General features: G+C 36.1%; 1 protein-coding gene across 1 annotated transcript in view; it reads right to left on the minus strand.

Moving 5' to 3' along the window:
• Positions 1-11,870, minus strand: part of LOC107679833 (adhesion G-protein coupled receptor D2-like) — a 98,340-nt gene that overhangs the window by 40,681 nt on the left and 45,789 nt on the right. The window contains exon 7 of the mRNA XM_016475522.1: positions 3,340-3,490. Within this exon, the coding sequence (XP_016331008.1) occupies positions 3,340-3,490 (151 nt within the window). The remainder of the gene's footprint in view (positions 1-3,339; positions 3,491-11,870) is intronic.

The raw sequence follows: 11,870 nt of genomic DNA on the forward strand, positions 1-11,870 counted from the left end.
AAAATGCATACCAAAATAATAATTAAAATAATTAAAATTGCTGAATATTTTGATTTCTGCAAAACACTGTTATAACAGCAAGCCTTTATTAGATGTTTTATTTTATTAAATGTTTTATATAATTGTATCTATTTTAGTTTTTTCAAATATGTTCATTTGGACATGCCAAACAAGACGTGTCAATAAACTCTTCGGTGATTGGCTTGTGTGACAACGTGTCATGCAAATTTTCGGCTCGAGTTGAAATTTTTCAACTTGTGCAGAAGATGCGATTGAGGCATATATCGCGTGTCCGTGGCAAATGCATCACCCAATTTGTCACCCGAATTTGCGTCTATGCGTGTCTATGCATTAACTTTGTATGTAATCTACTCGCACAAGTAATTAAATTTGCTTTTGGTGCGCACACACACTAAGAATAGTTAAAAATGTTTTTTTTTTCTTAAATTGTAATTTATATATTATATACATCAATATATATATATATATATATATATATATTTATATAATTGTATCTATTTTAGTTTTTTCAAATATGTTCATTTACATATATTATTATTAGTGCTGTCAAAATTAGCACGTTAACGCAGGCGATTAATTTTTTCAGTTTAACGCGTTAAAAATATTTAACACAATTAACGCAGGGGAGGGGCTAGGGTTGGCCAACCCACTCACAACTGCTGTTTCTGTCTCATTTTTTTGACAAGAACCGTCGTTTATTTAAACGCAGAACATCTTTATGACCACACCTAACCTGAGACATTTCAAACGCGTGCTCCAACTTCACCTCAGCGCCAGGCGCAAGACAAACGAGCGTGGAAATGCTCCAGCGTGCGCTGTAGCCTGTGATACTGGCCTTCAGTCATAAAAAAAAAAGATGCCATTACACAAATATTAAAAATAAACTGTCTTTATGTTGTTTCTACAAGAATTTGAAAATTGAATGTGAAATTGCAATGTAAAAGTATTTTAAAAAACTATAATATTAGATGGGATTATTCGCGATTAATTTAAATTTTTTTTTTGATTAATTAGTTATTTTTTAATCGATTGACAGCACTAATTATTATATATTTATGTAGTAACAGTAAAATCAAATTTACGAGCATTTTGAGTTCTGCAAAACATTCATATCAGCGAACATTTATAAGAACAGCACATTTTAATGAAAAATAATGCTTCATTTTAAGAATAAAATCATCTAAATATGGTAACATTATCTTTTTAATCGCTTCATCTGATTCATTCAAAAGTGACAATGAATCACCCAACACTTATCCTATTTGTCTACTACCTGACCTAAAATTTTGTCACTTTATGCCTCCCAACTTCCTTCAGCATGTCTTATAGAATGTTTTAGAAGTAGACAGAGTGTGGAAATGAACTTTCTGCTTTTATCAACCTTTTCAAGTTGACCCTTGAGAAGTGCAGCCTTTTGATTGACTTGTATCTCCTTTCAGGTCGCCTATTCAAAAGACGGAAAAGAAGAGAAAAAGGAAGAAAGAAAGCATACAAAATAGTACTGTTCCCCTTGACCTTCAGCTTTATGGGTGAATGTACTAACGATACACCGTAACATAATGAAAGAGATGAAGTAGTGAAAGAGGAAAACGACTTCAGAATTTAAATTTAGTCAAAACTCCATTCTTTTCCATAAGCACTTGTCCTTTCCTGCTTTTCTTTTGCTTATAGCATGTTCTTGTTTTCGTAATTGGCGGATTGAAACCATTGCCTCAAAGGATGAAAAGACACGAACTGATCAAAAGTGAATGTAAACGCTTTTTCTCACACTCGAGAATTACTTGACCTTGAATTGAAGAGACACAACAATCAGTTATATACAATCAGGACATACAGCAGCATTTATTGTGGGCTCGGCCCTATTTGTTACGACACAAGGCCTTTAACAGTTGGGCTCATATGCGTATGAGAGGCGCTCTTCCTTTTGGTTACAATATACATACGTTTCTTCATAGCACTTAGTCGTGTGGCTGGCTGACTGGTTTAAAAAATTGCTCCGCATTAAAAACAAATATTCAATCATGGCCCGCATCACAACCGATTACGGTGAGAGTCCGGGCGAGTCTCGTCAAGATGATTAGTTGCATCACTTATATGCACGGGACGGCCCCTTCTGCATATGCATATGGTCTGCACGTGCGACGCCCGCTAAAACTGCCATTTCATTCCTCTCAGAGCAAATTCACCTTGAGTAATGGGCTGGATAATACCAGCTGCCAATCAAAATGAATTAGTGCATGTGTCTGATTCTGCTCTTTGATTGGCCATGTCATGTTTCATACGGTTTTTGACCGAGAAAAGCTAAGCTAGGAAAAAAGGACACATGATAGTGTCAAAATTAAATTAATAATTTTTAAGTACACTTTTTATTTTAATATGATTTTAAATTAATTTTAATAATTTAATCAATGGAGAAAATATGGAGTATCAAAGTAAATATGGAATGTAAATTTACTTTAAAAAAATAATAAAAAATAATAATGCTTATAATATATAATACCAATATAAATATGGAGTACCAATATACTAAAGTAAATTGGGAGTATAAATGAAGTATTAATTTCAATAACTATTTTAATTAGTTAACTAAATATGGAGTATCAATACAATAAAGTAAATATGGAGTATTCATTTCATTAAATTAATGAAAGTATTAATTTAATTTATTTTATTTTGAGTATCAATATTGTAAATACAGAGTATAAATTAACCTATAAATTAACCTTTAATTACTTTTATTTTATTTATTATTTAATTAAATATGGAGTATCAATATAATAAAGTCGATATGTAGTACATTTAATACTTTATTAATTTAATTAAATTTAAATACTTTTATTTTAATTATTAAATTAAATACAGAATGCCTATACATTATAGGTTGGCCAGCTGTGTAATAATAATATGATTTTACATATTTTTCACAAAATAACTTCCTTCATTCGCTACCTTCTGTCTTCGCGAAATCTCTCACTTGTGTGAACTCCCTTTGAGATTACTACGATTAAGTCTTGAAATGCCGGGGTCAGAGAAGGCGATTGGATCCATCGTTTTTCTGTGTCTGGAGAACGTTACAACCCCAGAACAGGCCTGTCATCTTAGAGTTCACCCTCTTTGCCAATCACTACTTTTGCTCTCGGCATAATTTAGCACAGATTTTTAAAGCTCTGCTTTATATAAACACATTGGCATTTGAAAATACACACACGTATATGCACAAACCCAAATATACAAGTACATCATCTGAGCTGGCCAATCAACCTTTATAAGCATGCTTCGGTTTTTTGGGGTTGATCAATAAATAAGCCAACGACTCACTTGTTTTGTTGTAACTCTGGGAGATGTTGTCGCTGTGGGTCGATGAGCTGCTGGAGTAGGTGACTGTTTGCCCGTCCAAAACACCTGGTACTGGAGAGCTGCCCGGCCGAGAACTGCCCACTGAACTGGAGGGCCTGGAACTGGCACAGTTCTGACAAAAAAGGACAATGCATTCTACTATCAATATAGTGTGGGGTACAGTCTGAGATCATTAGTGAAAATATTTCTGTTTTGCATTTTTCTATTTAATATATAATATATACTGTCAAATAGATATTTTTGTGCATTAGATTTGGTATGGATATGAAGAAATATGGAGGAAAAACAACAAAAACTAATGTTAAATATCAAATGTCATATTTGAGACCCAAGTAGTTATGCATTACATGATACATGACCAAAAAGTACACAGTCATGTATGGAGGTACCACAAAATAAAAATCCACAGAAGTCTCACAGGAATGTAAACTAGATCTGACATAAAAACCCACAACCTTACCCTTCGTATCACAGAATAACATATAATAGGCTTTAACATGCAGCCCTGGTTAAGATGGCGTCTGAAGACGTTTATTTCTTTTCAGAAAGAAGTAAATGCATAACCTAGCACTATATCAACATTTAAAATCATAAGAGTGCACATTTTACAACAGGAAATTCACATATATGTAGTATACATCTCTCTCTTTTTAGTCATATCTTGTCAAAACTTGAATTAGGATTAAAAAAATTAATCTGCTTCCAATTTATATCTATATTTCAAGGCTGTCAGTGATCTAGACACTGCTAGTATCGCAACACGTTCATTTTTCATTTGGCCGGTGCAACTGACAGCTTTATTTTTCTCAAGCAATCTGCCACAGTATGTACAAGTGTGAGGTCACACGGGTCAGCCGACAGTTAGTATGAAGTGCCCTGGCAGCACTGGTCTGGCTCATGAATAAACAAGAACGGCAAGAACGGAAACTATAGAGAGAAGGAGAGAGATGTTTAATAAGCCGCTACATATGTTCAGCAAATGGGACTTTAATATCATGCTGTATATTCATTATCTGCCATTTACAGTAACTACATTCATGGAGACTGGAGTAGTAAAAAATCCTTGAGAAATCATCTGTATAATTACTTGACTCAATGCATCATCATTTAAATTCACTGAATAACAGTCTAGAGAAAATAGATACAGATAATTACATGCCTGATTTAAAACTAAAGTGTAATATCCTTACCACTAGCTTCAAAAATATGAATTCAGAGAGAAAAAAATACTAAATTTGTTGAGACAGACTCATTGATAGATACATAGGCAGAAAGACAGACAGACAGAAAGATAGACAGATTAACTGAGATAGATTAATTAAGATAGGCAGACAGAATGGCAAAGACAGAGCAACAGACAAGTAGACAGACAGACAAAACAACAGACAAGCAGACAGACAGTCAAAACAACAGACAAGCAGACAGACAGAACGGCAAACAGACAGACCAACAGACAAGCAGACAGACAGACAAAACAACAGACAAACAGACAGACAGAACGGAAAACAGACAGAACAGCAGACAAGCATACAGACAGACAAAACAACAGACAAGCAGACAGACAGAACGGCAAACAGACAGACCAACAGACAAGCAGACAGACAGACAAAACAGACAAGCAGACAGACAGAACGGAAAACAGACAGAACAGCAGACAGACAGAACGGAAAACAGACAGAACAGCAGACAGACAAAACAACAGACAGACCAACAGACAAGCAGACAGAGGGACAAAACAACAGACAAGCAGACAGACAGAACGGCAAACAGACAGACCAACAGACAGACAAGCAGACAGACAGACAAGCAAGCAGACAGAATGGCAAACAGACAGAACAGCAGCCAGCCAGACAAGCAGACTGACAGACAAAACAACATACAGACCAACAGACAAGCAGACAAAACAACAGACAAGCAAACTGACAAACAGAATGACAAACTGACAGAACAAGACAGAACAACAGACAGACAGAATGGCAAACAGACAGAACAACATACAGTAGGTGGTTGCCTGGTCACAGTGTTGCTAGAGTGCTCAGAGTGGTTACTAGGCTGTTACTAGGCCAGTGTAAGGTGCTCTATGGGCGGCTGCTAGAGCATTCTAAGTGGTTTCTATGGTGGTCTCAGATGGGTAGACAGTTACAAAAATAAACATCAGTTTACTCTACGATGAGTTAGAAAATCGTAAGGGTTCCCCTCAGGCAAAAACCCATCCATCTACAGCACGTCCTGTACGTTATCAATACTATATTGGAAGTCAGTACATTCCCTGACCACTGCTCTCATCCAATAAAGAAGAGTACATTTTCCTATCCCATTCTGGACCCCGTCCAGCACCGAAGCTATTCGGCGAGATACAGTATATCACCTCTAGATTTATGGCGCAAAATGGCATTAGCTAAAAAACCATCCGCCACACGCGGCCAGCGAATCTCATCGCGTGGACTTCGAAAATTGCCCAGAGAGCGCTCAAGGGTCCCACTGCTAATACGACCCGCCACGATTTATCAGCTGCTACCTGGCACTCGCGTTTGGGGCCGCAGTCGTTTTTTACAAGTCTCAGTCTTAACAGTGTCGGGCCTGTCAGGGGGGTCAAAGGGAAGAGGGAGGGGGCCATATTCTAAAATCAATCCACCTTTAGAAATTGTCTCATTCCATTCTCAATGACCTGGTGGCGCGGCAAAGGCCGAGCGGGACAAACTGCCGTAGGCCATAAATCGTGACAAGCCCGGAGGAGAGTTAATGTGGCGGCAAACAGACAGACCAACAGACAAGCAGACAGACAGACAAAACAACAGACAAACAGACAGACAGAACGGAAAACAGACAGAACAGCAGACAAGCATACAGACAGACAAAACAACAGACAAGCAGACAGAACGGAAAACAGACAGAACAGCAGACAAGCAAACAGACAGACAAACCAACAGACAAGCAGACAGACGTTTGGGGCCGCAGTCGTTTTTTACAAGTCTCAGTCTTAACAGTGTCGGGCCTGTCAGGGGGGTCAAAGGGAAGAGGGAGGGGGCCATATTCTAAAATCAATCCACCTTTAGAAATTGTCTCATTCCATTCTCAATGACCTGGTGGCGCGGCAAAGGCCGAGCGGGACAAACTGCCGTAGGCCATAAATCGTGACAAGCCCGGAGGAGAGTTAATGTGGCCATTCATAGAGGAACCGCTGGAGGTGAGGTGCTTCGCTGAAGGGGGGGTGTCTATTAACTACTTTTAAACCGCTTTGGTGAAGCTAAGTGATCTCCGTCAACAGCAGCCTCGCGTATAAATACTGGCCTGACAGTTTAATGTGAAGGGACGAGCTTCCACAGGATTAGAAACATGTAACCCAGGGCTGCTGCTTGACATTGGCTGGATTGAGGTGGCCTGAGTGGGTGTGTGAAATGGGACCAAGGGCAAAACATGCACTGCGTTATGAAATTTGCACGATATAAAGAGTAGAGTCCTCCAGTAGTTGAGAAAACATGCAAACATGCAAGAACTTACGGAGAAATTTAAGGCTTTTCTTCTTTCTTTGATTCTGTTGAATGTGTTTCGAACCTGTGGATAACAAGGCGGGGGTGCATGGTTAAAATGTCAATGACTCGGTACTAAACACTTCATACAAAACACTTTGTGCTCGCATGAGTCTTGGCCCCAGGAAGGTGAAATTCAATCCGGACTGGGAATAGAGAAAGCAAACAGCCGGCATTGCATAAAAGTCAATGAGTGCCGGCAAGCAAAATGTTCCAGTTTGTCACACGTAATGGGTCCTGAAAGTGACATGTAGAGTCGGCAAAGTAAGGAGAGCGTCTTAACCTCTCATCCGTCACACCATACAGGGGGCTGCGGGAATAAAGCGATAAAGGAAACGACCACCCTTGCAGAACAAATTACATTTAGACTGTGTGAGAAAACGGGGATGTTGGGTGATACATGTTGAATGACATACACAGTACTATAAACTCATGCTGTTTTATTTTAGTGGCGTGAGCCGATAACTCGTAAATATGCATCAAATTTAAAGCCTTTATTTCTAGCAGTAAGTTTATGTCACAGCAATGCCAATTTACTAAGCCTGAAATGTCATTTTTTAATGACAAAAAATATATAAAAGAAAAATTCACTGCTAAAAATCATATTAATTTGTTATTTAAAAAAATGCAATAAATAAATATATATATATTTAAATTCTGAGAAGTTTTCTAAAAGAAACATTGCAAATTTATTACATTAACATGCAATATGCTAAATGTATGAATAAAGTTATATAAACATTATTCATACACTTTTTATGCACTTTATACACTTTATGCATTTTTTACAGTAATAACAATATACCAAAACTTTCTACATTATAAATATAACTATTACATTATTCAAATATTATATATTCATATTTACATTTATTTTAACAAAAATTATATAAAATGTTACATGTAAAATATACATTACACTATATTACACTTTTTTTTTGCAACTATAAATAATTGTGTGTGTGTGTGTGTTTATATCTATATTTTCTGTATGTCAGTATTCCCCACATCATACAGTCCAATCCAGTTGTTTCCTGGCCTGCTAGTTATTATTTTCCAGCTTGGCTGTGAGTGAACACAAAAAAACCCGCCTGCATTTCCCAGCACAAGCTCCAGCCCTTCACTGGTGAATATGCATTAGCTCTTATGACTTCATTAGGCTCTGCTGTTGTCATAAATTATTGCTGCCATGCAGATATACACACACTAGCATGTTCTGAACAAACACCATCAGCATGACGACAGAGTTAATGAAGAGAATAGAAAAGCTCTGACAGCTCGGAGTCAACAGTAATGCGTCAGATTTGCAAACAGACACTCTTTTCTCCCTCTCCCACACTTTGAGTGCACTGTACCTTTAATGAATGGAACTGGAAAATCAAATCAATTTATTCCAGGTAAAAATCACAGAAAGCTACTAGAAAAAGAGCATTTCCAGCATCGAAAGGAACTGGTTTAAAGTTGCTGCTCTTAAAAGCAGTTTAGCTGTTTTCCTCTCAAGGTTTTAAAGTGATGTAGCCCTAATGTTCAATATAAAAATACATTAGATACTATTTCCATATGAAAGCAATGCAAATGGACACATTTGCCAAAGGAAAAAAAAGGTCATAAAAACAAGGATGACCATTATTAAGTAAAAACAGACTAAATTATATAACGATTTTTTTATGCTCAGTTTTAATATGTTCTTGGGGTGAAATGATCTACTGTATATAAAAGAAAAAATTAAAAAGGGAAATTATCATCAAGTGAATTGCAATTATCTGCTACTCGAAGCAAGAGATCACAATATAGGCATTATTAATATTTCACTATTACAAGTATTCTCATGTTCAACAAGTAACTATACATAATTTCGCATCAGATAAAGCAAACAAACAGATTTATATGGTATCTAAAGTATTTGACTGCAAAATATTCCCATGTCTTAACTAATGGCTGGTGCACATTGGGACTAAATGGCATGCTATGTGAATCTGATCTCTCTCTCTCTCAAATGGCTGGTTTTACATATTCTCACTCACACGTTTCCTTTGAGATAATCAACTGTACAGATGTGTGACTTTTTTTTACTTTGTATACTAACACTTTGATCATTCTCCTCAATTATTCTATTAAACGAGAATTTGTGGTGTCAGACGGTGAAACTTAATCAGCTGTTGTTTCTTGTCACATTTGACGACACAAAAGGAACAAGGTGGATTCGCGAAAAAAAGAAAAACTACGATTATTACATTTGATATTTAACAAAACCCCCTTTTGAAAAAAAGTGTAAAGCAGACACGAGCTGCTCACAAATTGTGAAGACCTCTGGGTCAAGGAGAGCCGGGGGTTGGAAAATAGATTCCGACGTACTAAAAAAGCCTGTTAAGCAAGAATGCGGCGATGATTTATTTTACAATGCGGAGAGGGTCACCGGCGAGTCTCTGCTGTGTCAATACAGGGCTCGGTCTAAGGGCCATCTCCTTACACCTCTTTTGTAGACACTGAAAAGGTAGAAGCAAAGGTAGAGAAGCAGGGGAGCTCCATCTATACTCAGGGGTGGAGATGAAGAAGAGAGAGGAGGAAATTAAGAAGCGCTGGTCTGTGGCCTGCTGACTGCACTTATCCATGCACTCAAATTTGGTCTGTTATTTTTGATATATTACTCTGACATTTAAAATGATAATTCTTAAAATAATGTTAATTAATTAAATGAATATTATTGTTTATTTAATATTTAATTTATTAATTTGTTTAGTAATAAATAAATAAATAAATGATCATGCTTAAAGGAATTTTTCTACAATCAGAACAATTCAAGCTTGATGTACCACCTTTATGTTTTTCCAAGTCCACAATCAGTGCAGCCCACCTGCTACAACAGGCAACACAAACTACACCTGATGAGAGCGGAGAGTACAAAACAAGTGACAAGTTGTTCACATAGAACCCATTATGGCATTCACATTCAAAAAAATTGTAAACTGCTAAATGTATTATTATTATTAAAACTAATATTTATAATACATATTTATTTAAACAAATATTCTTTATTTATTTATTTTAACATGCAATATTGTTATTGTTAATTAGGGCTGGGCGGTATATCGAGTTTGTACGATATACTGATATTTTCTTTATAAGCGATTTGATATGAGGCAATACCGTTTATATGGATATACAGTAGTTTGATACCAGCGCATCTGAAAATATACCGGAGGACACAGACTGAGCTGCTGCGGAGAAAGTGCATAATCCAGTTTGTTCTAAACATGTGACAAGCTTCATATTAAGGCCTTTAAAAACTGGTAAGACAGTTTATAGTTTCGTTTGGCATATTAGATTAAGCGGCTCGGCCCATCAGATGCTCTGTCAGAAAGGCTGCGTGTACCGCTGACAGAGACACTAGGCCACTCGCGCTGTTTAATGTGTTTGAGATGTGCTGTCTTCCTGAATGCATAACTTACATTTCACAGGTATATTCTCCATCTGTAAATGTTAGAAAGCCATGGAAATATTTCAATTTTTCTGTCAGAAGTGCATCAGCCTTCTGCTTTGGGATTCTCCGCTAAAATTCAGTGAACGAGCGCCGCCGCGCGCATGCGTGCCAAACAGACAGAGCGCAATTAAATAGGAGCGCAATAATTCTGACTAAAATATGCATTTCGCTGAAATATTTGTAGTTGGACAATAAATACGACATGTAGAATTGTAAACCTACAAGTAAGTCTGTTTTTATGATAGCACTGAGTGTAAAGTGACAGTAATGGGGTAATTAAAATAGCCTAACACAACTCTGTGCTTTTGCACATTTTCAAAAATGAAAATACCGAGATATATACCGTATATCGCAAATCGGCCAAAAAATACAGAGATATGAATTTTTGCCCATATCGCCCAGCCCTATTGTTAATCATATTATTATTATTATTATTATTGAAATAATTAGTAGATATTTATCTAAATTAATATTTCTATATTTATGTAAACCATTATTATTATTGTTGTTGTTTTTACTACTATTATTATTATTATTATTGAAATAATTAGCACAATTAATATTTATCTCAATGAATATTTATATATTTATTTAAACTATTATTATTATTACTACTACTACTGAAAACAATATTTAAATTAAGATGTATTTATTTTATATAAATGTTATTGCTATTAACATGATTGTTATTATCTTTGTTATTATTATCTATATGCAAATATGTATCTATATACAAATTAATATTTGTATATTTAAACAAATATTTAGTAGTAATAATAATAATAATAAATAACAATATTTTTACAACAAAAAAATGTAACAATAATTTTAAATAATACAATATTACAATTTAAAAGTTTATTTAAATGTGTACTTATTTATTAGTTTTAACATACTTATTAACGTACATATTTATATATGCATTAATATGAATAATAATAATAGTGGAAAAATTAGGCAGGCAGACAGACAGACAGACAGACAGACAGATAGATAGATAGATAGATAGATAGATAGATAGATAAGGGCCTTTCGCACCGCTTTAGTTCCAGAACTAAATGTACAGTACTAAAGTACTGGGACGATTTTGCGCGAACTATTTCCCAGTACTATTTAAAGGGTTGCATTCGCACCGACAGTGTGTACTAAGAAGTGACGTAAGCCGGTCGACAGCGACGTTATTTGTGCGCGGCGTTCAACAACGAAAACAAAGAAAAACAACATTAACAACAGGAGGATGGAGGACGCTGTGATCGGAGCTGTGTTTTTGTTGTGTCTCGCGGGTTTCACAATAATGGACATGGAATGTCGACGTATACGTAAAGCGATTGAAAGAACGGAAAGGAGGACTAAGAATCTCCGACGACAACTGGCAGTGCTACATTTGCTACAAGTGCCTGCACTTCAGCGTCCGTCCATCTATCGCTGTTCTCCATACTTGCGAAATAAGTTGACACAATGTTTACAGTATGTTTACACAA

Source organism: Sinocyclocheilus anshuiensis, unplaced genomic scaffold (assembly GCF_001515605.1).
Source record: "Sinocyclocheilus anshuiensis isolate Anshui unplaced genomic scaffold, SAMN03320099.WGS_v1.1 scaffold756, whole genome shotgun sequence".
NCBI classification, from domain to species: Eukaryota; Metazoa; Chordata; class Actinopteri; order Cypriniformes; family Cyprinidae; genus Sinocyclocheilus; species Sinocyclocheilus anshuiensis.